Source organism: Saccoglossus kowalevskii, chromosome 5, assembly GCF_978046115.1.
Source record: "Saccoglossus kowalevskii chromosome 5, keSacKowa6.1, whole genome shotgun sequence".
Lineage (NCBI taxonomy): Eukaryota > Metazoa > Hemichordata > Enteropneusta > Harrimaniidae > Saccoglossus > Saccoglossus kowalevskii.
In genome coordinates this window covers 36,554,742-36,581,607 of record NC_140645.1, presented here as the reverse complement: position 1 = coordinate 36,581,607, position 26,866 = coordinate 36,554,742, and the positions used below count along the sequence as shown (strand labels likewise).

General features: G+C 35.0%; 2 protein-coding genes and 1 pseudogene across 2 annotated transcripts in view; 1 reads left to right on the top strand and 2 right to left on the bottom strand.

Annotated features, from left to right (window-relative positions):
• The window catches only part of LOC144359583 (multiple epidermal growth factor-like domains protein 8), a 42,764-nt gene extending 31,200 nt beyond the window's left edge, over window positions 1–11,564 (bottom strand). The window contains exons 1-2 of the mRNA XM_085499383.1: window positions 11,100–11,564; window positions 15–178 (exon numbers count right to left, since the gene is read on the bottom strand). Coding sequence (XP_085355509.1) covers window positions 15–178; window positions 11,100–11,298 — 363 coding nt within the window. The 5' untranslated portion in view covers window positions 11,299–11,564. The remainder of the gene's footprint in view (window positions 1–14; window positions 179–11,099) is intronic.
• Window positions 11,565–12,284: 720 nt separating this feature from the next.
• LOC146746111 (uncharacterized) lies at window positions 12,285–25,125 on the top strand (annotated as a pseudogene).
• LOC144344327 (multiple epidermal growth factor-like domains protein 8) overlaps window positions 17,380–26,866 on the bottom strand; it is a 39,622-nt gene continuing 30,135 nt past the window's right edge. The window contains exons 20-21 of the mRNA XM_085499386.1: window positions 25,485–25,647; window positions 17,380–18,276 (exon numbers count right to left, since the gene is read on the bottom strand). Of these exons, the coding sequence (XP_085355512.1) occupies window positions 25,485–25,647 (163 nt within the window). The 3' untranslated portion in view covers window positions 17,380–18,276. The remainder of the gene's footprint in view (window positions 18,277–25,484; window positions 25,648–26,866) is intronic.

Sequence of the window (26,866 nt, the reverse complement as noted above, 5' to 3'; positions counted from 1 at the left end):
ACAATAAAACTTACATGCCCAGAATATGCCACCACCGGTTCTGGTGTGGTGTCGCCACTAAAACTTGCTATAAGCTCACTGGTAAATGAATTGCCATCATAGATAAACAAGAAATCATAGGTACACTCAGATTTAAAATTTGTAAAATTTAACATTATCTTGGCGAGAGGATCAGGAGCTGAAAAATAAAAGAAACAGGTGTTAAGCAATTTTCTAATTTACTAATTAACTAATTTTCACTGGGTTTAAATTTCACTGATTTACCATTTCAGGCATATTCAGTTGGTTTTAAATGCACAGTTTTATCATATAGATAATGTGTTCTGTGCTAAATTTTACATATTCACTGGGTTTTAATTTAGCGCATTTTCCAGTATGTGAATCTCTGTTGTGTTTAACATTAAAATTACAGTTAATTTTGGAACTGGAAAAAAATATTCTGGCTGTAACTGCAAAGTTCTGTAGCTATTATTAACAGAACCTTGCACGGAATGGCCACAGGTTTTATCAATTTGACTTTGACTGTTGCGCAGATCAACCAGTACGAACTGACACGTTTCCAAGCTTTAATTAGGTAATTTAATTAGATAATCAGTGCAAGTTGTGCCCAGATCAAACCTCATACTTGTGATTTCCATTTGAAGAGTGCATTGGATTGTGGGAAAATCAATCTTTATCAACACAAATGTCGACCATGTGCAACTACCGCGCTTTAACATTTTTACTGTTTTAAATAAGTTATCACCAACCAATATTTATTTTTCTGGGATATTTTAACTATCAGCATGAGCATGAAAAATAATTTTTTAATTGTTGAATTAATGGCAGTTAGTTAGCGATATTGTGTATAGATTTTTCTCAATAGTCTTGAGTGCATATGTGATATCTATGTTTTACAAAATGGTGGGAAAACACGTGGAGTATGACAGATGTAATGGAAGTAAGAGTCTACTCAACGTAAACTGACACTGTATATTTATGTAACTCAGTATTTTAGTTTATACCTCATACTGCAATCAAAGAGAGCTTATAAAGAACTCCTGTGTGCTCAAAATATTACGTGTTTCAGTCCATCATTTTATGTGTTTCAGTCATCATTTAAGTGTTCTAGGCCATCATTTTATGTGTTCCAGTTATCATTTAAGTGTTCCAGTCCATCATTGTATGTGTTCCAGTCATCATTTAAGTGTTCTAGACCATCATTTTGTGTTCCAGTCATCATTTAAGTGTTCTAGACCATCATTTTATGTGTTCCAGTCATCATTTAAGTGTTCCAGTCCATCATTTTATGTGTTCCAGTCCATCATTGTATGTGTTCCAGTCATCATTTAAGTGTTCTAGACCATCATTTTATGTGTTCCAGTCATCATTTAAGTGTTCTAGACCATCATTTTATGTGTTCCAGTCATCATTTAAGTGTTCCAGTCCATCATTTTATGTGTTCCAGTCCATCATTGTATGTGTTCCAGTCATCATTTAAGTGTTCTAGACCATCATTTTGTGTTCCAGTCATCATTTAAGTGTTCTAGACCATCATTTTATGTGTTCCAGTCATCATTTAAGTGTTCCAGTCCATCATTTTATGTGTTCCAGTCCATCATTGTATGTGTTCCAGTCATCATTTAAGTGTTCTAGACCATCATTTTATGTGTTCCAGTCCTTCATTTTATGCGTTCCAGTTCATCATTTTATTTGTTCTAGACCATCATTTTATGTGTTCCAGTCATCATTTTATGTGTTCTAGACCATCATTTTATGTGTTCCAGTTCACCATTTTATGTGTTCCAGACATCATTTTATTTGTTCTAGACATCATTTTTTTGGTTCCAGTCCACCATTTTATGTGTTCTAGTCATCATTTTATGTGTTCTAGTCATCATTTTATGTGTTCCAGTCATCATTGTATGTGTTCCAGTTCATCATTTTATGTGTTCCAGTTCATCATTTTATGTGTTCCAGTTCATCATTTTATGTGTTCCAGACATCATTTTATTTGTTCTAGACATCATTTTATGTGTTCTAGTCATTATTTTATGTGTGCTAGTCACCATTGTATGTGTTCCAGTCATCATTGTATGTATGTGTTCCAGTTCATCATTTTATGTGTTCCAGTTCATCATTTTATGTGTTCTAGACATCGTTTTATGTGTTCCAGTCATCATTTTATGTGTTCTAGACATCATTTTGTGTTCCAGTCCATCATTTTATGTGTTCTAGACATCATTTTGTGTTCCAGTCTATCATTTTATGTGTTCTAGACATCGTTTTATGTGTTCCAGTCCACTATTTTATGTGTTCAAGTCATCATTTTATGTGTCCCAGTCATCATTTTATGTGTTCTAGACATCGTTTTATGTGTTCCGGTGCATCATTTTATGTGTTCCAGCCATCGTTTTATGTGTTCCAGTCCATCATTTTGTGTTCATGGCATCATTTTATGTGTTCCAGTCCACCATTTTATGTGTTCCACCACCATTTTATGTGTTCTAGTCATCATTTTATGTGTTCTAGACATCATTTCATGTGTTCCAGTCATCATAATCATCATTTAAAGGTAAATATACTGAGTTGCATTCTGGGACTACCAGTACAAATAATATGTACCATTGTAGAGCCTCAGTTATGATAATTTTAGGACATGTATGTGGGACACCAACTTTGTTGGTAAAAATGAGGACAACATACAGTATTAATGAAGCAGTGATGATTACTGCTATACATGTAAGCACTTTATTGTAGACAGGAAAGTACACCCTAACAATGACTCACCTAGAACAAATAAGAGAATTGTGTGTGTAGTGTAAACAATTGGGTTCAGGGCGGTTAACAATAGGGAATTGTAGACAAACCAATAGGGTATTGTGGACAGGACAATAAGTTATCCTGGTTTTGACAATAGAATGTTGCATGTATTTAAACACCATACATCTACTACTTACAGTGAGCACCAAATAAAGTGATTATGAAAACCGCTATCTCCCTGTAAATCAATTACATTTTGTACTTTTGGAACATTTTAGCTGTATTTGTTACATTTTATGATTTAAATTGTACATGTATCCTTGTGACCATATAATAATTCATTGTACATGTATGGTACAAATCTCACCATTTTAGTGATATTTAAATACAATTACTTAAAGCGAACCTAAATGCGGCCTTAATTTATAGTTGTGCGTATTCTAGACTGTATTTGAAATAAAATTGCAGTGATTTAATTTTGTTTTAATTATAACTGTTGCTTGGATAGGCATTTGAAATGCTTACAATTAAACACCATGGAGGCCATTTATGGAGGGGGTAAATAACGAACAAACATATTTAACATTCAGGCTCTTTTCAAAGCTATGACATTTTAGTATCTGATCACATTCGTATACGCCATTGTCCATAGCCATTCGTGCAGCCTGGCGTTGTGTACAACAAGCATAAACTCGCCTTTTTATATGCACAATGAGCTTTTTGGAACTTGGCTTAGAACCTTATGGGTTTGAACCACAGTATTCTGACAGTGAGATGCCCAATTGTGTTGAAGTACAGACTGTGAACCTTAGCGAAGATTCAGATCAGTCCAGTGTGAGTGACGCAAGTCTATTGGACGTCGACGATGCCCCTTGTTCGGATGGAAGTTTTATTTCAAATTACTAGGAAGTCGTAAACAATCTGCTTGGTGTTCCTGTGACAATTATACCATTGATTTGCCACTGCAGCCCCACTGATTAAAATAGTTTTCACAGAGAAACACTGACCACAAAGTCAGCCATTTTGAATAGACGTTACAAATAAAAGTGACATGCATCAACCTCTATGATGGTTACTCATTCGATGAAGTTCAAATAAAATCAAGCAACACATACGCAAGATCTGGTTCTGGTCCTGAGCTGATTTAATCTGTTTTTTTTGAAACTGAAATAATTAATAGCCATGAACAAATGAGGATTGTATCAGTGTTCTCCCCAGGAATTTAAACCACTGTGGCGTCCTAATTTGTATATAATTTGCATATCATTTACATAATAATGGAAATTGACCAAATCACATTTACACCCACACAATAAACAACACATATTTTCAAAAACAAAGTGGCAGATATTTATTTGCTTCACACAGTGTTATAAACACTTTTATTTTGGGCACTTTTGTAATATTAATGAGCTCCGTCACAGTGTAAATTTTTTTTTTTTTGAGTCAAAATATTACGTTTCACAATTTAGAAGAGTTTGAATTTAAAAATGAAACATTCTCGAAATGCAAATGCTGCAGACTAAGAAGAAACAAATAAATTATTTACTATAAAATTCTCCTTCAAAAAATCGACCACATAATTATTTGGCGGATTGCTGGTTATTATTCCGACCATCAGCTTCTACAACGTTTACATTTACAGTATTAATGAACGAACAAGTAACACTTCTAAACGATCATCAAAGTTACGACGTGACATAACTTGCTTCGCGATGTTATATACCGGTTATACCAATAATTCCTCTTACTCAATCATGATGCTGCGCAAAAATGAAATACCTCTTTTTTTTATATGAAAAAAAACATAATATTTGAACTAGTTTTATCGGGAGTAATTATTTTCGATCACTCTATCACTGAAAAACACAGACCCGCCATGATAGTCGTGTCGCATTAGTTGACCGGCATGTGTTCTTTGACCCGGTGGGTCAAAAACGCCATTAAGCAATCAGAATGCCGCATGGTAATGCCGGTAGAACCCAAAGTTTTCCAAGTGATCGTGATCATAAAAATTACATTGCGGAAGTAAAGCGATGTCGTAGCACAATGTGTTGGTATGGATTTCAGATGAAAACTGCATGATGGTTTTCGAAAGAGGTGATTAGCAATTTTTAAAAGGTAAAAGAAGTCTTGAAAGAAGAGTTTTTACATGATTCACAATGATAAGAGTTCAAATGTATTTTACCCAATCACGCAATAAACACGTTTTTTCTTGAGTAGCGTAAACTGATCGTGAATTCCGCTTTGACCATGTTACATCGGGGTGGAATTGATTTAGAAAGAATTTTAGCTTTGAATCTAAAGACTGCGTCTATCGTCAGAAAATATTTACTTACAAACAAAGAGGTGCTAATTTTACAAAATTGACTTGCATTGTTTATAAGCCGCTACCACATCACGCGACTATGTCTATTGTTTACAAATTATTATCCACGACTGGCAGGATGCGTGTCGGTCGGTACGTAAGTATAATAACAATATGACAATAGTCCTGGTCGGAAGCGTTTCCGTGTGCTAATTTTGAGTGCCGGTCGGGCCGACCAGCGTGACAAGATTCCCAATGAAAAAAGCACTGTGGCGGTCTTGCTAATCACCGTGGCGGTGTCAGACCGGTGTGGCGGCAAATCAAAGCACTGTGGCGGGACCGCTACGCTGTTTACATCCTGGGGAGAACACTGCTGTATGTGGATGTAGGCATGGAGGTTACCTCCATGATGTAGGTAACTTCTGAAAGCAGAGATTAAAATGTGGCCGCTGATTTCCTTCATTTTCACATTTTGGGGTACAGTGACATGCCATATCAGCCTTGGGAGGCATAGCGACATGCCACATCAGCTCAGGGAACACAATGACATGTCATATCAGCTTAAGGGGCATGGTGACATGCCATATCAGCTTAGGGGCACAGTGACATGCCATATCAGCTTAGGGGCATAGTGACATGCCATATAAGCTTAGGGGCATAGTGACATGCCATATAAGCTTAGGGGCATAGTGACATGCCATATAAGCTTAGGGGCATAGTGACATGCCATATCAGCTTAGGGGCATAGTGACATGCCATATCAGCCTTGGGAGGCATAGCGACATGCCACATCAGCTTAGGAAACACAATGACATGCCATATCAGCTTAGTGGCATGGTGACATGCCATATCAGCTTAGAGGCATGGTGACATGCCATATCAGGTTAGGGGGCACAATGGCATGCCATATCAGCTTAGGGGCACAGTGACATGCCATATCAGCTTAGGGCACAGTGACATGCCATATCAGCTTTGGGCTACAGTGACATGCCATATCAGCTTAGAGGTACAGTGACATGCCATATCAGCTTAGGAGACACAATGACATGCCATATCAGCTTAGGGGCACAGTGACATTCCATATCAGCTTAGGGGCACAGTGACATGCCATATCAGCTTAGGGGCACAGTGACATGCCATATCAGCTTAGGGGCACAGTGACATGCCATATCAGCTGAGGGGCACAGTGACATGCCATATCAGGTTAGGTGCACAGTGACATGCCATATCAGCTTAGGGGCACAATGACATGCCATATCAGCTGAGGGGCACAATGACATGCCATATCAGCTTAGTGGCATGGTGACATGCCATATCAGCTTAGAGGCATGGTGACATGCCATATCAGGTTAGGGGGCACAATGGCATGCCATATCAGCTTAGGGGCACAGTGACATGCCATATCAGCTTAGGGCACAGTGACATGCCATATCAGCTTTGGGCTACAGTGACATGCCATATCAGCTTAGAGGTACAGTGACATGCCATATCAGCTTAGGAGACACAATGACATGCCATATCAGCTTAGGGGCACAGTGACATTCCATATCAGCTTAGGGGCACAGTGACATGCCATATCAGCTGAGGGGCACAGTGACATGCCATATCAGGTTAGGTGCACAGTGACATGCCATATCAGCTTAGGGGCACAATGACATGCCATATCAGCTGAGGGGCACAATGACATGCCATATCAGCTGAGGGGCACAGTGACATGCCATATCAGCTTAGGTGCACAGTGACATGCCATATCAGCTTAGGGGCATAGTGACATGCGATATCAGCTTAGGGGCACAGTGACATGCCATATCAGTTGAGGGGCACAGTGACATGCCATATCAGCTTAAGGGCACAATGACATGCCATATCAGCTTAGGGGCACAGTGACATGCCATATCAGCTTAGAGGTACAGTGACATGCCATATCAGCTTTGGGGGCACAGTGACATGCCATATCAGCTTAGGGGGCACAATGGCATGCCATATCAGCTTAGGGACACAGTGACATGCCATATCAGCTTCGGGCTACAGTGACATGCCATATCAGCTTAGGGTGCACAATGACATGCCATATCAGCTTAGGGTGCATAGTGACATGCCATATCAGCTTAGGGTGCACAATGACATGCCATATCAGCTTAGGGTGCATAGTGACATGCCATATCAGCTTTGGGGGCACAGAGACGTGCCATATCAGCTTAGGGTGCATAATGACATGCCATATCAGCTTAGGGGGCATAGTGACATGCCATATCAGCTTTGGGGGCACAGTGACATGCCATATCAGCTTTAGGGCACAGTGACATGCCATGTCAGCTTTAGGGCACAGTGACATGCCATGTCAGCTTAGAGGCTGAATTGGACAACTGATATTATAACAATCATTTCGAATTCAAGCCTTAAATCCTCTTCATTCATAACTTTAATTCCCTCCAGTGCCTCAACCCCATTTTATTTGATGATTTCCAAGATCTTTGTGAAGACGAAAGTTTATTCCATTTTTAATGTAAGTGGCCACCTATGATGGGGTCACTATTCTTTGGTTTATTAGTCCCCAATGGAAACTTTCTTACCCAAATACTTTGTATATTAGACTAGTAATTCACAATAAATCACATTTTCACTTTCAAATTTATTAATTATTGTTGTACAATGTATTACATTCACCTTCAGGGGTCGAAATACCCTGGTGCACACTGCACATAGATTATTAGCTAGTGCAAGTAAACTCAAAATATAATGTGCACACTGCACTATGCACATAGATTATTAGCTAGTGCAAGTAAACTCAAAATATAATGTGCACACTGCACTATGCACATACATTATTAGCTAGTGCAAGTAAACTCAAAATATAATGTGCACACTGTGCATGTAGAAATTAACATGACATTTACTCATTATATTCACTAAGCCTAAATTAAGTTCAACCAACATTGTAAGACAACTAAAAAATCAATCATCAATCGATAAATCATAAATTTTATTTAAACTTCAAAAGTGGTACATTTCACAACAAGTTAGTGCAGGTAAATTTCAAATTCAACATGAACACTGTGCATTTCAATCCCTGACCTTTTAAATGAGATTGAAATTGGTTCTCATAGCTTGGGAGTCACATAAGCACATTTCGGCATTACAGCGCTTGTAAATTCTTGTTTTTATATTTCTCTCAGAAATAAGCATTACTGTTTACATTTCCCTACATACATGTCTATATTTGTGTATACACATATACATGTAACCAGGTACAATGTACTAACAATACATGTATAGTAAACAAGTATCAATTTTCTGTTAATATAAAGGCTGTTACTATGCTGCATTCTGCAAATCAAATTAATCAAAACACAGCAATTACATGTACCGTAGTTCTGTCCTCCTTTTGTAATTTTAACTTTAACATAAATATTAATGCCTGTTAACACTACGTTGCTTCTGTCATCTGTTGATGAGAAACTATAGCATGTCATATCATATTTGCTCCATATTTTGTGATATGTTTAATTAATTAATTATGTTCTGACACAAATAATATTTATTTCAGACAGTTTTGTGCAAATTTTTTAAGTGATTACATTGCAATTCTGTTAATTCGCACACATGAATTCAGCTGCCATATTGTGTGAATGAGTTTATATCATCGCGAAGTAAGTTATGTCACGTCGTAGCTTTAAAAGTTTTATTTGTTCGTTCATTACTGTAAATATATACGTTTTAGAAGTTGGTGGTACAATAATAAATTACAACAATACGCCAAATAATTACGTGGTGGATTTTTTGAAGGTGAATGTGTTCGTCGTAAACAAGATCATGAACATATTCCTGGCTGAAACCTTTCAAATGTGTTTTATTTAACTTTTTTTAAAATAGACATTAATTGCAACAATAATTCATTTGTTTCTGTTTTTAGTCTGCAGCATTCGCATTTCGAATATATTTCATTTTTAAATTCAAACTCTTCTAAATTGTGAAACATAATGTCGTAATTCCAAAAAAAATTTGCACTACGACTGAACCCAATAATATTGCTAATATTGCTAATTAATATTCATATAGCTTATTAATATTCATGACCGACCGGTACTCACGTTGGGCTGGCGAAATCCTTGAATGACGTAGTTGTAGCACCCTTACACGGCAGAATGGAGCGTTCAAGGGAACTTGGAAAAAGTCAATTATATTATTACAGTATAGCTGCGTTCACGTACAGCTCTTTAGCACAGGCTAAGAGATCAAATTCATTAGCACGGGCTAAGGAATGCTAAGTACGGGTTAAATCCGAATTTAAGACGCGGTCCAGACCCTTAGCACAGGCTAACGAAGTGTGCGCGAACGCTAAGCCCAGGGCTAAGCGCCCTCTGTGACAACCTTTGAGTATGAATATTATGCACGTGATCAAATATATGCAACTTTCTCATTTCGAAATAGCAACCGAGCTCAGACGTAACAAAGACACAACCTAGAAGATGCACGATTTGAAGAAAAAACAAGCAGCCTGTCGGCTGAGATAGCTCCGCTGTTAGCAATGCACATTTCAATTAAAGAACAGAAGACATCATTAGAAAATGAACAATATGTATAGTATCGGACTTGCAGTTTTTAACAAGAAGTCGAAAATATCACTTTCTACCAAAAATGACAAAAATATTCACCAAAATTAGAGAATTGAAGATATCATCACGAAATGAACAAATCTGAGAAAGGTCTACATGTAGTATCTATATATGTAATATCAAAGCAAATGAACTTTTGGTTTTTAACAAGAAGTCGAAAATATCACTTTTTACCAAAAATTACAAAAATATTCACCAAAATTAGAGAATTGAAGATATCATCACAAAATGAACAAATCTGAGAGAGGTCCACATGTAGTACCTATATATATAATATCAAAGCAATCGGACTTACAGTTTTTAACAAGAAGTCGAAAATATCACTTTTTACCAAAAATGACAAAAATACTCACCAAAATTAGAGAATTGAAGATATCATCACGAAATGAACAAATCTGAGAAAGGTCTACATGTAGTATCTATATATGTAATATCAAAGCAAATGAACTTTTGGTTTTTAACAAGAAGTCGAAAATATCACTTTTTACCAAAAATTACAAAAATATTCACCAAAATTAGAGAATTGAAGATATCAACATGAAATGAACAAACCTAAGAGAGGTCTACCCAAGGTACATATACACCAAGTATCAAAGCATTCAGGCTTGTAGTTTTCAAGAAGAAGTCGAAAAAGTAAAACATTGACACGGACGACGACGACGGACGACGACGACGGACGCCGACGGACAATCACTCATATGATAAGCTCCGCTCGACAAAGTCGACAGCGGAGCTAAAAATGTTCAAATCTACACACACTTCCACACTGATCAGGTTGCTGTAGTAGAGCGTACAGCAGCTCCAATCATAGACAAAATAAATTTGGTTTGATGTCTACAACAAGCATTAATAAATCTCTGCATTCTGTTACGCCGTTGTATACTGTTTATGTGCATCCAAATAAGTCAGGTCCGTCTTCGCTTGCGTTCCTGTGCACGTCGCGTCGCTTCAAAATTAGAACAAAACATGTCAGCAACAGAAATTTTGTGTTTGTAAACAGCGGCTTATCAAAGGTCCCTGACTTAGCCTGTGCTAAGGACTGACCCTCCCAGTGCTTAGACACAATTGGGTCTAGCCGAAACGCAAACATGTGAGATAAGCCTAAATCAGCTTAAATCTTAGCCTGTATGTGTAGCATAAACACTACTTATATGGCAATACTGTTTTCAGTTGCACACTCTATTGTCTAATGAATTGATTCATGACATCCATCAATGACCTTATAATTATTATAACAATTGACTAAAGAATACATAGTCTATGTTATTAACAGAGTAAACTATGAATGTTTGCTCAAATTTTGCCGAAGAAAGAGAGAGACAAACAGCTGTTAAGGAAAGGTCATTGACCGATCGACGAAGAGTGCCCTGGACAATGCGTTAATTTCGACCATAATCGCCTCATACAATCTCACTGAAAGACAATAAACTTACCAACGATTCTCCATTCGCAGTAGACATCCATCGGATAGTTGCCGGGACCTTCCGTGATGTGACCTGTCCAGGTATTTTCGAAAACCGTCCTACCCGAACAAGACCCACCAACACCACTTATAAAAACAAGGCATATAAATCCCAACAAATACGTGATATCTCGCCATATATGATCTCTTTCACGTCTTTTGCACCACATAATTGTAAATAAGAACACACAGAGCCAATAGAACGACTGCTTTTTAGTTTAAAATCCAGTTTTTGACGTCTGGAGGTAAGCTTGAATACATCTCCCTGAAGTTGTTCATCCTGTCGCAGAACAATGCACACAAGTGTTTCTGAAAACCTCCCTTAATCGCATTAAATCGTATAAAACTGGCCTAAATCGCACATTATCCGTAGTCAAAATTACTTAAATACCGTCCACATTCGTGATGTTCACATATCTGCTTGATTTCAGGCCAAAATATCTGACTTGCTGTGGTACATAATTGCTGCTTTAGTAGATTCCAATAATGGCGAACAGATGATTTGCAAATTAAAGCGCCCTCACTCGAACCGTTTAGCGTTCTTACTTGTAAACAACATGACTATAAATAGTTGTCAAACAAGAGAATTTATTTATTTATTTATTTATTATTTATTATTTATTATTTATTATTTATTAATTTATTTATTTATTTATTTATTTATTTATTATAAATTTGAATTTAGATTTTTTCTCATCTTTATTTATTTATTTGATACAACACTCACTAGAAAATAATACATGTAGTATGAACACTTTATCCCGGACTATTTCAGTTACCATACTGTGGCATATGATGATAAAAATAGTGTAATAAAGATAAACATTCATTATAATCTACTATATTCCCTGTGCTATATTCAAAATGTAAATTCTTAATTTATTTTTGGAAACTGATTTTGTTTAAGAAATCACTGTATGATTTAATTTCTGTTTATTGAAAAAGTGCATCAAAAACCTTCATCAAAAGACATAAAATAAATCAACCAGCCATTCTTTAAAACCATGTAAATCATAACATCGTCATTGCACAATTATTTTTAGTTACCGTGCTTTTTGTAATGAACTCTGAGCAGAGGAGCGCCCCTTTTCAATTTTAAATCAAATTTACAATGACCCTTTGACCTGTGTTTTTCTGTTTATCAATAGAGGGCGCCCGATTCATCTGCGCATGTTCGATTCGGTTTGGAGCGAAAATACAACGTCCTATAAACTATGTTGTCAAACTGGTTCTGAAATATTCGATCTGTGACATTTTTAACCAACGAAAGAAGAGTAGGAGAAAATGCCGCGCCCGAGATTGTAAGTATTGCATGAACGTACCACTAATTGAATTTCCATAGACGACAATGTTAACATATGACGAGATTGCTATACGAAAATGATAAAGAAAGTTGAAAACATGGCTCAAAAAGGGGAAATCATCATGCCAGGAATCAACCATATGAACAAAAATAACATGTTGGCCAGCTAAAACTTTTGCAAAACTCAGGTAAACAAGACACACCTACTGTATTTGGATTGCACCTAGAGAAATCACCAAGATTAGAACATCCAAATACACACAGAATAAACCCACAGGTACACAGCTGCTAAGTAGTAAACAAAAGACCACATGTTTGTCTCACCTTTGACTTTTGTATACATGTAGGTGATTATTCGATTCTGTTCATAGGTACTGTGCAAGTAATTTGACTGACCCCTAGCCTAGGTAGTTTTCCTAATGATCTCACCATGATTTACCCAGACAAGTCTTGAAAATAGTTGATGACATGATGCTTTTTTTTTTAGCACAAATTTTTCAAGTGAAATTGCCTGCAGTCAGTTGAATAAAAAGATTGTGTCTTGTCTTTGCACCAAAGTTAAACACAATTAGTCAAAGTGCATCATTAGCCCACCATAGGAGATGACATTAGCAAGTACTGTAAAATGACTAATTTTCACTGGGTTTAAATTTCACTGATTTGCCATTTCAGGCATTTGCCGCTCCAAAGGCTAATAAAAAAAAAATAAAAAAAAAAAAAAAAAATATTATTCATATGGGTTTTAAATTCACGGTTTTATCATTTAGATAATGTGTTCTACGCTAAATTTTACAGTCGCATTTTCCAGTCAGCGAAATAAGCCAAATTAAAACCTAGTGAATAATTAACCTCTTTACAGTAGATTGTACATGTATAAATACTATCAGCCTAGGCATAATGTTTGCATGATATGATAGCCTAGAATTCTGTTAATGTATGCCCCTCCACTAAAGACTAGTTTTGATACTGTAATGTCTCATTTCCCATTCAAATATTTTTTGTTTTGTTTCTGTGAGAGCGCAATTCTGTGTTATAAACCATAAGAGCATGTGCACTTCATTATTGTTGAATTTGTATCTGGTGTTAAGATCTTTAGGTAAACAAATTGGAGGAAAACAAATGAAGTGCACATGCGCAAAGACTAATGATTTATAACACAGAATTGCGCCCTCATATTTCTATAAAACATTTCAACTTTCATTTCTGCCTTTTATTCAAGGTTGTGTTAATTAGTTTAAAAATAAAAGTTATTGTTATTGCTATTTCAGTGATGACGACGACGATGATGAACATACAATTAAATTTCTCTTGGGTAAGTGAACTATTGTATTTTGATTCATTGTTTTCATTGTATTTATCTGTGTTTGGCACCAAAAGAAAACCCTGGTCCTGAACCAACGCTAAAACCCGAACTTTTTTGTAGGGGTGATGTTTCAAAAAAATACAGTGTATGTACTCAAAAAGAAAACAAATTCCTACCAAGAAAACATTCTTTTGTAAAAGTATCTACCAAATACTGCTCTATTGCAGTGTAATATGGTCAGCTGATTATAACAACCATGCAAAAGATTTCTTTAGTTTGACAACACCTATGGAAAAATTGCATGTACAATTTTGTTAATCTCTTTCAAGAGTAAACTGCAAAGCTACCAATCTCTCTTGTCTATTAGAACTAGAAAGATATTACATTATTCATTCACATAATTCTAAAATGCATGATCAGATGGTTACAAAGTAATTAATACAATATTCATTCACATAATTCTAAAATGCATGATCAGATGGTTACAAAGTAATATTAGAATATTCATTCACATAATTCTAAAATGCATGATCAGATGGTTACAAAGTAGTATTACATTATTCATTCACATAATTCTAAAGTGCATGATCAGATGGTTACAAAGTAATATTACAATATTCATTCACATAATTCTGAAATGCATGATCAGATGGTTACAAAGTAATATTACATTATTCATTCATAGTTCTGAAATGCATGATCAGATGGTTACAAAGTAATATTACATTATTCATTCACATAATTCTAAAATGCATGATCAGATGGTTACGAAGTAATATTACATTATTCATTCACATAATTCTAAAATGCATGATCAGATGGTTACAAAGTAATATTACATTATTAATTCACATAATTCTGAAATGCATGATCAGATGGTTACAAAGTAATATTACATTATTCATTCACATAATTCTAAAATGCATGATCAGATGGTTACAAAGTAATATTATATTATTAATAATTCACATAATTCTGAAATGCATGATCAGATGGTTACAAAGTAATATTACATTATTCATACACATAGTTCTGAAATGCATGATCAGATGGTTACAAAGTAATATTACATTATTCATTCACATAATTCTAAAATGCATGATCAGATGGTTACAAAGTAATATTACATTAAGCATGATCAGATGGTAACAAAATAATATTACATTATTCATTCACGTAATTCTAAAATGCATGATCAGATGGTTACAAAGTAATATTACATTATTCATTCACATAATTCTAAAATGCATGATCAGATGGTTACGAAGTAATATTACATTATTCATATGATTGGATGGTTACAAAGTAATATTACATTATTCGTATGATCAGATAATTACGAAGTAATATTACATTATTCATATGATCAGATGGTTACATAGTAATCTTTCATTATTCATATGATTGGATGGTTACATAGTAATATTACATTATTCATATGATCAGATAATTACAAAGTAATATTACATTATTCATATGATCGGATGGTTACAAAGTAATATTACATTATTCATATGATCTAATTGTAACAAATGTAATATTACATTATTCATATGATCAGATAATTACAAAGTAATATTACATTATTCATATGATCAGATGGTTACAAAGTAATCTTTCATTATTCAAATGATTACAAAGATGGTTACAAAGTAATATTACATTATTCATATGATCAGATAATTACAAAGTAATATTACATTATTCATATGATCAGATGGTTATATAGTAATCTTACATTATTCATATGATTGGATGGTTACAAAGTAATATTACATTATTCATATGATCTAATTGTAACAAATGTAATATTACATTATTCATATGATCAGATAATTACAAAGTAATATTACATTATTCATATGATCAGATGGTTACATAGTAATCTTTCATTATTCAAATGATTACAAAGATGGTTACAAAGTAATATTACATTATTCATATGATCAGATAATTACAAAGTAATATTACATTATTCATATGATCTAATTGTAACAAATGTAATATTACATTATTCATATGATTGGATGGTTACAAAGAAATATTACATTCTAGCTACAGATGTTCATCTAGGTTATTATGAAAAGAACGATGTGAGAGGACGTGACTCCCTCGTCTCATTTGAAGAGGTGCTACAACTAGCACAGAAAAATAATGTAAGTAAATATTTACATTAAGTTTTAGTTCAGTGCCATTTGCTAGGATATGACCTCAATTCCTTTATTTTATCAAAAGTGGGGGGTGGGCGTTAGTCCGGGCATGGGCGTTAGTCCGGGCATGGGCGTTAGTTCGGGCATGGGCTCTTAGCCGGATAAATACGGTATATTGCCAAGCTCTTATAGTGATTAGCAATCCCCACACAGTAAATCTGAAAAGATAATATCTAAATTTCCACTCACCTTTAAAATGATGACGTTGGAATATTGACTGAACACTGAGGTAACTATTTGTTTTATTATAATAAACTATGCATTTAATAACAACATCATAACACTTTATTGAAGTCGTTGGTGTTCTCCACAGTATCATTGCAGCCATAGATGTAGATTCAATCCCGAGAGCACTGGTAAACATTGATGATATTATCAAAGAAAAGGCGACAGTTGCCTGTCTCTAGACATGTGTCTTTGGTTTCATTAAGCCATTTTAAAAAAAAAGCAATCATTTGAGGATTTATTGCATGGGGAATAAGTGTAAACATTTCTCATTACTGTCAAAACATGTAATCTTTTCAGTCATGATTTGATGACAGTTCTGAGGGCCTTGATAATATTTATGTTTACTTTTTCTTATAAGTTGATTTTCTTCTACTCGGTGGTGATTTATTTCATGATAACAAACCATCCAGAGATACATTGCATGGATGCATGGCTTTGTTAAGACAGTATTGTATGGGAGAAAAACCAATACAGATTGAATTCCTCAGTGACCAATCTGTCAACTTTGCAGCTAATAAGTAAGAAACAAGAATAGATCGCTGTGAGAATCTGTGTTATGTGTAAATTTGAATGTAAAAACGAGACAAACAAAGGTCATAGCACCGTAGTGACATCTTAACATTATTTGGAAATTGACACAACAAAAAGGGTATTTTGTTAAGTTATTTCCATGCCTACTAGTAGTAATGAGCTACTGTAAAATGTTTAATTTTCACTGGGTTTAAATTTCGCTGATTTACTATTTCAGGCATATTCAGTGGGTTTTAAATTCACAGTTTTATCATTTAGATAATGTATTCCATGCTAAATTTTACATATTCACTGGGTTTCAGCTTAGCGCATTTTCCAGTCAGCGAAATAAGCAAAATTAAAACCCAGTGAATAATTAATCCTCTTACAGTATATGCATTTGATGATGGTCAATTTTGATGCAGTAAGATATCTATTCTTATTCCATCTATTAAAAAAAAATTCAAGTTCAAAATCAGCAAAAGTTTGTTCCATACTTCTTTACATGAGATCTTGCAGTGTGCAGCAAATCATCTATTGGTCACGCCCACTTGTTTCTCAACATGTGTAACTAGTGCCAAAGTTCACCAACACTGAATGTTTTTTTTTATTAGACACTGTAAAGTAACAATGAATGTGTTAGGGATGGATTCACTTAAAATGGTACAAACCTAACACAACTAACGTTGCAAGAAAATTCAAGAGCATTTCAATTTTTTTATTTTTTACTAAGCAACAGGTTACATCAAATAATTCAAAAATGTTCAATAAAAAGAGGAAGTTCTAAAACTTGTTTCCATGGAAACAATGATGGCACTAAAACTAATTGCCATTTGGAATTGAAAAATTATTAAATTACATAAAATTTAGCTTCGCATTATCATAAAAAACTAGACTAAGTCTTGTTTCAGATTTCCTAAAAGTCATAAAAATTCCTGTGTCAAAACAATGTTAAGTCTGGTATTGTTTTTTTATTTTAATTTTGCATGAAACACTAATCTTTTGTTATGACAAGCACTGTAGTTATATAAAGGTGATTGTTTAGTCCGAGTCTATTTCGGACACATCTTAGATGTATACAAAGCAATGGTCTTTCCAAGTAATGTTTGGAAAATATGTTAAACATTTTCAGATTACCAGTAATGTTTGTAGAAAACGTAGTTTATTTTAACAAATTAAAATGCTTTGAAATTTATTTTCATATAGATTTCCTGTAGTGAACTATGAAGATCCAAATTACAATGTTTCTATACCTGTTTTCTCAATACATGGTAACCATGATGATCCAACAGGAGTGAGTACACACATATCTACATAAGCTGATAATAAAATCTAATATGGTTTCATCTCAGCTGACATTTGATGGTGATTGGCTGTAGTCAGCTTGGAGGTGATTTGCTGATATCTTCTTAATGGTGATTGGCTGTCTTCAGCTTGGAGGTGATTTGCTGATATCTTCTTAATGGTGATTGGCGGACATAAACTTGCTAGTTTCATTGACTATCTTTTCTTTTACTTACAGCCAAATAATTCATGCGCATTAGACTTACTGAGTGTTGTTGGACTAGTTAATCACTTTGGTAAAATTACATCCCTGGAAAAAATAGAAATATCACCAATTTTACTACAGAAAGGCAGAACAAAACTAGCTATGTATGGGTTAGGTGAGTAACATAAATAGCAATGTATGACTAGGTAATTAACATAACTAGCAATGTGTGGCTAGGTAAGTAACAACTGGCAATGTAAGTACCATAACTAGCAATGTATTGCTAGGTAAGTAATATAACTAGCAATGTATGGCTAGGTAAATAACATAACTAGCAATGCGTGACTAGGCAAGTAACAACTAGCAATGTGTGGGCTAGGTATGTAACAAGTAGCAATGTATGGCTAAGTAAGAAACAACTGGCAATGTAAGTATAAACATAACTAGCAATGTGTTGCTAGGTAAGTAACATAACTAGCAATGTATGGCTAGGTAAGTCACAACTAGCAATGTGTGGGCTAGGTAAGTAACAAGTAGCAATGTAAGTAACATAACTAGCAATGTGTGGGCTAGGTAAGTAACAAGTAGCAATGTATGGGCTAGGTAAGTAACAAGTAGCAATGTAAGTAACATAACTAGCAATGTGTGGGCTAGGTAAGTAACAAGTAGCAATGTATGGCTAAGTAAGTAGCAACTGGCAATGTAAGTAACATAACTAGCAATGTGTTGCTAGGTAAGTAACATAACTAGCAATGTATGGCTAGGTAAGTAACAACTAGCAATGTGTGGGCTAGGTAAGTAACAAGTAGCAATGTAAGTAACATAACTAGCAATGTGTGGGCTAGGTAAGTAACAAGTAGCAATGTATGGCTAAGTAAGTAGCAACTGGCAATGTAAGTAACATAACTAGCAATGTGTTGCTAGTTAAGTAACATAACTAGTAATGTATGGCTAGGTAAATAACAACTAGCAATGCGTGGCTAGGTAAATAACATAACTAGCAATGCGTGGCTAGGTATGTAACAAGTAGCAATGTATGGCTAGGTAAGTAACATAACTAGCAAAGTGTGGACTAGGTAAGTAACATAACTAGCAAAGTGTGGACTAGGTAAGTAACAAGTAGCAATGTATGGCTAAGTAAGTAACAACTGGCAATGTATGGCTAAGTAAGTAACATAACTAGCAATGTATGCCTAGGTAAATAACATAACTAGCAATGCATGGGCTAGGTAAGTAACATAACTAGCAATGTGTGGGCTAGGTAAGTAACAAGTAGCAATGTATGGCTAAGTAAGTAACAACTGGCAATGTAAGTAACATAACTAGTAATGTATGGCTAGGTAAATAACAACTAGTAATGCGTGGCGAGGTAAGTAACATAACTAGCAATGTGTGGGCTAGGTAAGTAACAAGTAACAATGTATGGCTGAGTAAGTAACAAGTGGCAATGTTAGGCTAGGTAAGTAACATAACTAGCAATGTGTGGTGAGGTAAGTAACATAACTAGAAATGTGTTGCAAGGTAAGTAACAAGTGGCAATGTTAGGCTAGGTAAGTAACATAACTAGCAATGTGTGGTGAGGTAAGTAACATAACTAGAAATGTGTGGCGAGGTAAGTAACATAACTAGCAATGTGTGGCTATGTAAATAACATAACTAGCAATGTGTGGCTAGGTAAATAACATAACTAGCAATGTATGGCTAGGTAAATAACATAACTAGCAATGTATGGCTAGGTAAATAACATAACTAGCAATGTGTGGCGAGGTAAGTAACATAACTAGCAATGTGTGGCTAGGTAAATAACATAACTAGCAATGTATGGCTAGGTAAATAACATAACTAGCAATGTATGGCTAGGTAAATAACATAACTAGCAATGTATGGCTAGGTAAATAACATAACTAGCAATGTATGGCTAGGTAAATAACATAACTAGCAATGTATGGCTAGGTAAATAACATAACTAGCAATGTGTGGCGAGGTAAGTAACATAACTAGCAATGTGTGGCTAGGTAAATAACATAACTAGCAATGTATGGCTAGGTAAATAACATAACTAGCAATGTATGGTTAGGTAAGTAACATGAAATGGTTTACTGATAAATCATAAACATTATTTATATTTTAGGTTCTGTGCGGGATGAACGACTTCACCGTTTATTTTGTCATAAAAAAGTGAGTATGCTGAGACCGAAAGAAGACAAAGATGATTGGTTTAATATGTTTGTACTTCACCAAAACAGGTAATCACATGGACTTATTTTATATTCAGATGTATACCACATTTCACTTGCTGTACACCACTAATGTCCATCTATGATGCTAATAATATCTGGTACAGCGTTTGCTACTACATTTGCATTTATGTAATTTACAAAACTTTTTCTATGGTGAAAAGAAGTAATATTTGAATAAGTCAATAGTGAGCAATATTTGCATAAATGTAAATGGTAATGAGATATTACTAGCATTGTACCTAGCCATATTGACTGGCGCAGTCGGGACAATTAATTTGTTTTTGTATTTTAAATAAAATAAAAAAATTTGCAAATTGGAGGTGTTAGTGCGAAATCACCTGTAACTGCAAAATCACCCTGACTGGTTTATTCTGCATGGCCCTCTATCGACACTGCAGGAACCCGTCGATTTTTCAATGGGTAATTATGTTAATGAGTGTTCCAATTGACAATAATCTAAGCCAATCACAACGTCTCTTCAACTGACCTCTGACCGAGAAGACGTCGGATGATTGTAGCAGCTAGAAACTACATTAAAACCTACGTTTTACAGTTTCTATGCTACATTCTAAGTCTATTTACGACGACTACGACAAACTCGAATTTCAACGTGCCGCCATGCTGGGACTGCAGTGTTACCTTTACCATGTTGACAAATTTCCGTGCCCACCTCATTATAATATGTGCATTCATGAATACTTAATAGCAATGAATTCACTGCAGAATAAACCAGTCGGGGTGATTTCGCGCTAACACCTCCATTTCGCGAAATTTTTTATTTTATTTAAACTACAAAAACAAATTAATTGTCTGACTGCACCAGTCTACTAGGCATATAGTTAGTGGAATGTCTCATGGATGTCTATGACATCCCATAGTGTGTGATGTTTGCATAAATCTGAATAGGTAATGAGATATTACTAGCATAGTACCTAGGCATATAGTGAGTGGAATGTCACATAGATGTCTATGACATCCCATAGTGTGTGATGTTTGCATAAATCTGAATAGGTAATGATATATTACTAGCATTGTATCTAGGCGTATAGTGAGTGGAATGTCACATAGATGTCTATGACATCCCATAGTGTGTGATGTTTACATAAATCTGAATAGGTAATGAGATATTACTAGCATCATTCCTAGGCATACAGTAAGTGGAATGTCACATAGATGTCTATGACATCCAATAGTGTGTGATGTTTGCATAAATCTGAATAGGTAATGAGATATTACTAGCATCATTCCTAGGCATATAGTAAGTGGAATGTCACATAAATGTCTATGACATCCAATAGTGTGTGATGTTTGCATAAATCTGAATAGGTAATGAGATATTACTAGCATTGCACCTAGGCATACAGTAAGTGGAATGTCACATAGATGTCTATGACATCCAATAGTGTGTGATGTTTGCATAAATCTGAATAGATAATGAGATATTACTAGCATAGTAACTAGGCATATAGTGAGTGGAATGTCACATAGATGTCTATGACATCCCATAGTGTGTGATGTTTGCATAAATCTGAATAGGTAATGAGATATTACTAGCATTGTACCTAGGCATATAGTGAGTGGAATGCTGATCTCCTGGCTGATGCTGCAATTACAGGAAAGTTAGACCCGTATAACTTGTAGAAATGGTGATTACACTTCTTTTATTCATAGATCAAAACATGGTCAAACAAATTACATCCCAGAACAATTCCTTGATGACTTCATTGATTTAGTTATTTGGGGACATGAACACGAATGCCGAATAGACCCTGAGTGGAATGGATTACAGAATTTCTTTGTCAGTCAGCCAGGAAGTACAATAGCAACGTCACTCAGCGAAGAAGAATCCAAACAAAAGTAAGAAATTAATTCTTCGTGAGTGTCTTAATTTTAATTAAACCTGGACACACAGATTGACCTCCACGCATGCATAATGGGCATATTCATCAGGCATACCTTGGACTATTCAAATTTTACACATCGTGGGACACATATGCATAGTGTATTTTGTTTATCAATCAAATTTAAGATGTTTGGCTGAAGGTCATTTAGTTCTAAAAATACATAAAAATCAAACGTCCTGGCCAGGGAAAATAGGGATTCCACCAACGCAGCTTACGACTCAAAATGGCGAGTGTACACTGATTGGTGTAGCGGAAGGAAGATTGATCCATGCCATCCCTCTGTTGGCCAGGTAGCAAACCCCTCCTTGCCGAACACATAATTTGACATCTTTATAAATACTTTGTAAAATTACATACATTTTTCCCGTTGATACCATTATTGGCCAGTCTAAACAATAAAAAATCCCTGTTAACTGAGTCGAATGCTTTCTGGAAATCGATATAATAATAATAATAATAACTTTATATTATGCAACTTAACCATTCGTGGGTTTAGTAAGGTAAAAAATGATTACTAAAGACAAATAAAATAAGACACACTAAAACACTAAAATTAAAATACACTAAAATTCAACAAAAGAATCAAATAAAATTAGAAAATCTCTGAAAAATTTATTAAAAAGCAGCATGGTTCTCCCAGACCACAGTAAAATATTTAACTTTAGAAAATTGTATTTTTTAAATAATATGATAAAGCCATATTATTTCCCATTATTTTCAAGAAGCTTTCCATTCTGGACAACTCATTAATTTTTATTTCAAAATACTTCAAGACGTGTTTCCTCTCCCCGCTTCATAGAAATTGCAATCAAAGATGAAATGCCTTTCTTCTTCAATTTGATCTGAATTGCATTTTTTGCAAGTTTTTTCATTTTCTGGGGTTTTTGGTTTACTCTTTCTTCCCAATTCAATTCCAAGGTTGTGGTCACTGAGCCTAAACTTTGGTATGAGTATGCAGAATGGTATGGGTATGCAGACAGGATCTGGGTATGCAGAATGGTATGGGTATGCAGACAGAATCTTGTTGTGCAAGATGGTATGGGTATGCAGACAGATTCTTGTTGTGCACAATGGTATGGGTGTGCAGACAGATTCTTGTTGTGCACAATGGTATGGGTGTGCAGACAAGATCTAGGTATGCACAATGGTATGGGTATGCAGACAGGATCTGGGTGTGCAGATTGGTATGGGTATGCAGACAGATTCTTGTTGTGCACAATGGTATGGGTATGCAGACAGAATCTTGTCGTGCACAATGGTATGGGTATGCAAACAGGATCTGGGTATGCACAATGGTATGGGTATGCAGACAGGATCTTGTCATGTACAATGGTATGGGTATGCAAACAGGATCTGGGTATGCAGGATGGTATGGGTACACAGATAGGATCTGGGTATGCAAGGCTGGTGTTGTGGGTTGGTATGGATGTGCAGACAGAAACTTGTCGTGCAGGATGGTATGAGTGTGCAGACAGGTTCTGGGTATGCATGATGATATATGGGTACACAGATAGGATCTGGACAGGCAAGGCTGGTATGGGTATGCTGACAGGATCTGGTCATGCAAAGAAGGTATTGGTGTGTAGACAGGATCTGAGGAGGCATTGTTGGTATGGGTATGTAAAAATAATCTGGGTATACAAAAATAGTTTATGGTGTACATGCATAATCTGGGTATGCAGGGATAGTATGGGTATACAAAAATGGTTTATGGTGTACATGCATAATCTGGGTATGCAGGGATAGTATGGGTATACAAAAATGGTTTATGGTGTACATGCATAATCTGGGTATGCAGGGATAGTATGGGTATACAAACGGATGGTATTATATAAAGATGTGAATCATGGTTGCAATGTTACATGGTATAATTATATATTACAGGATTGTCAGTTGTCTATTCTGAGTGAAAGAGGACTCAGTAGAGCCGTACAAGAGTTTGTAGACAAGGATGAAAAGGACGCTATATCAGAACTTGTAACTTACCAAATACAGAAGGCACACGATGAATTGCTGAGAAGGGGAATGAATTGGGAAAAATGAAAGAAGAAAAAGTACAAGGACAGGAAGAAGAAGAAGCAGACGAGGTAAAATAAAATTTGACAATAAAAAATCTGATGTCGAGGTGACAAAAATTTACTTTGTTTTACCAGGGTTTTGAAGTCAAGTGTTAATTGCAATAAACTGTGTAAGACAGTCTTCAGTCTGTCGAGACACTGGCTCTGGCTAGCAATCTAGAAAAGGATACACCAAACAAAACAAAATGGACATAATATCAAAACATCAAGGCTACTTAATACGATGATAGTCTTGCTTTCTGTTGTATCATTGGTTAGATATGTGTCTTAAAGGGAAACCTTCCAAGCCCAGGGATTGCACCAAAGAATCATGGGACACTATTGTTTATGTTGTTTACAAAGTTAATCTATCTTTTGTTATTCATTGTAATTTTTATCTAGAAAGTAAATTTGTTGTGAGATTACGCTTAACTGGAAGTGCCCCTTTAAGCACTTATCAAAAGTTCGATATCTTTATTTCATAACTCCGTGATATCATGCATGTTTATCTACAGGTGATTAATAAAGTACGGGCTAAGAAACCGTACAAACCACAAACTGATGACTTCAGCTCCTAGTTTACATAGTGAGCCCCTGTTACAAAAGGGAAGCAATAAATAAATAAATAAATAATAGTTCCACATTGGTTAAAATTAATGGTTACCGGTAGACACTGGCAGTCATTAAGTAGCAATATGAATGAAACAGTATTTTTAAAATTCAGCACATTACTGTCTGAAAAGTGACACATGTTGTTTACAAAGATTCATTTGATTTAACGGTAGTAGAATACTAAACTACTGTAAAATCAAGCGAATATTTTTTTTTCCTATATTTTAAATTCAACTTGTCAAAATCAGAGAAAGTAAATTCCATACAAAACACCCAAAAAGGCTTTTCAGCAAAAATTAATTCCAGCTAAAAGACTGTACTCAAAAACATGAAACAATAACTTTAATCAGTGTGTCACATGTCTGGTATTTAGAGACACGTATATGATGATAAACTAATACATGTAGCCATTTAGTTACAATCAAAAAATAAAAATAAATATGCAAATAATAAACCTGCTACCTTATACTAATTTGTAAATAGTAATGAGATATAGTTACTTATGTTCTATCACAGAATTTCTTCCCATCTCCTTGAAATCCTCTGTTACAATGACACACAAAATATTCCTGTGTATTCTCACATGTGGCATTCGGATGACAATCGTCTAATCCTAGTTTACATTCCTCAACATCAGGACAACTTTCATAGGACCACTCAGATCTATGGTAAAATACATGTGATTTGGTATAATTATTAAATAGTTAGGTAGTCAGCACCACTCAGCTATGTGGTTAAAAACATGTGATTTAGTATAATTATCAAATAGCTAGGTAGTCAGCACCACTCAGCTATGTGGTTAAAAGCAAGTGATTTAGTATAAATATCAAATAGCTAGGTAGTCATCACCACTCAGCTATATGGTTAAAACATGTGATTTAGTATAATTATCAAATAGCTAGGTAGTCATCACCACTCAGCTATATGGTTAAAACATGTGATTTGGTTTAATTATCAAATAGCAAGGTAGTCAGTACCACTCAGCTATATGGTTAAAACATGTGATTTCGTATAATTATCAAATAGCTAGGTAGTCAGCACCACTCAGCTATATGGTTAAAACTTGTGATTTGGTATAATTATCAAATAGCTAGGTAGTCATCACCACTCCGCTATATGGTTAAAACATGTGATTGGTATAATTATCAAATAGCTAGGTAGTCAGCACCACTCAGCTATATGGTTAAAACATATGATTTAGTATAATTATCAAATAGCTAGGTAGTCAGTACCACTCAGCTATATGGTTAAAACATATGATTTGGTTTAATTATCAAATAGCTAGGTAGTCATCACCACTCAGTTATATGGTTAAAACATGTGATTTGGTATAATTATCAAATAGCTAGGTAGTCAGTACCACTCAGCTATATGGTTAAAAATATGTGATTTGGTTTAATTATCAAATAGCTAGGTAGTCAGTACCACTCAGCTATATGGTTAAAACATGTGATTTCGTATAATTATCAAATAGCTAGGTAGTCATCATCACTCAGCTTTATGGTTAAAACATATGATTTAGTATAATTATCAAATAGCTAGGTAGTCAGTACCACTCAGCTATATGGTTAAAACATATGATTTGGTTTAATTATCAAATAGCTAGGTAGTCATCACCACTCAGTTATATGGTTAAAACATGTGATTTGGTATAATTATCAAATAGCTAGGTAGTCAGTACCACTCAGCTATATGGTTAAAAATATGTGATTTGGTTTAATTATCAAATAGCTAGGTAGTCAGTACCACTCAGCTATATGGTTAAAACATGTGATTTCGTATAATTATCAAATAGCTAGGTAGTCATCATCACTCAGCTTTATGGTTAAAAACATGTGATTTGGTATAATTATCAAATAGCTAGGTAGTCATCACCACTCCG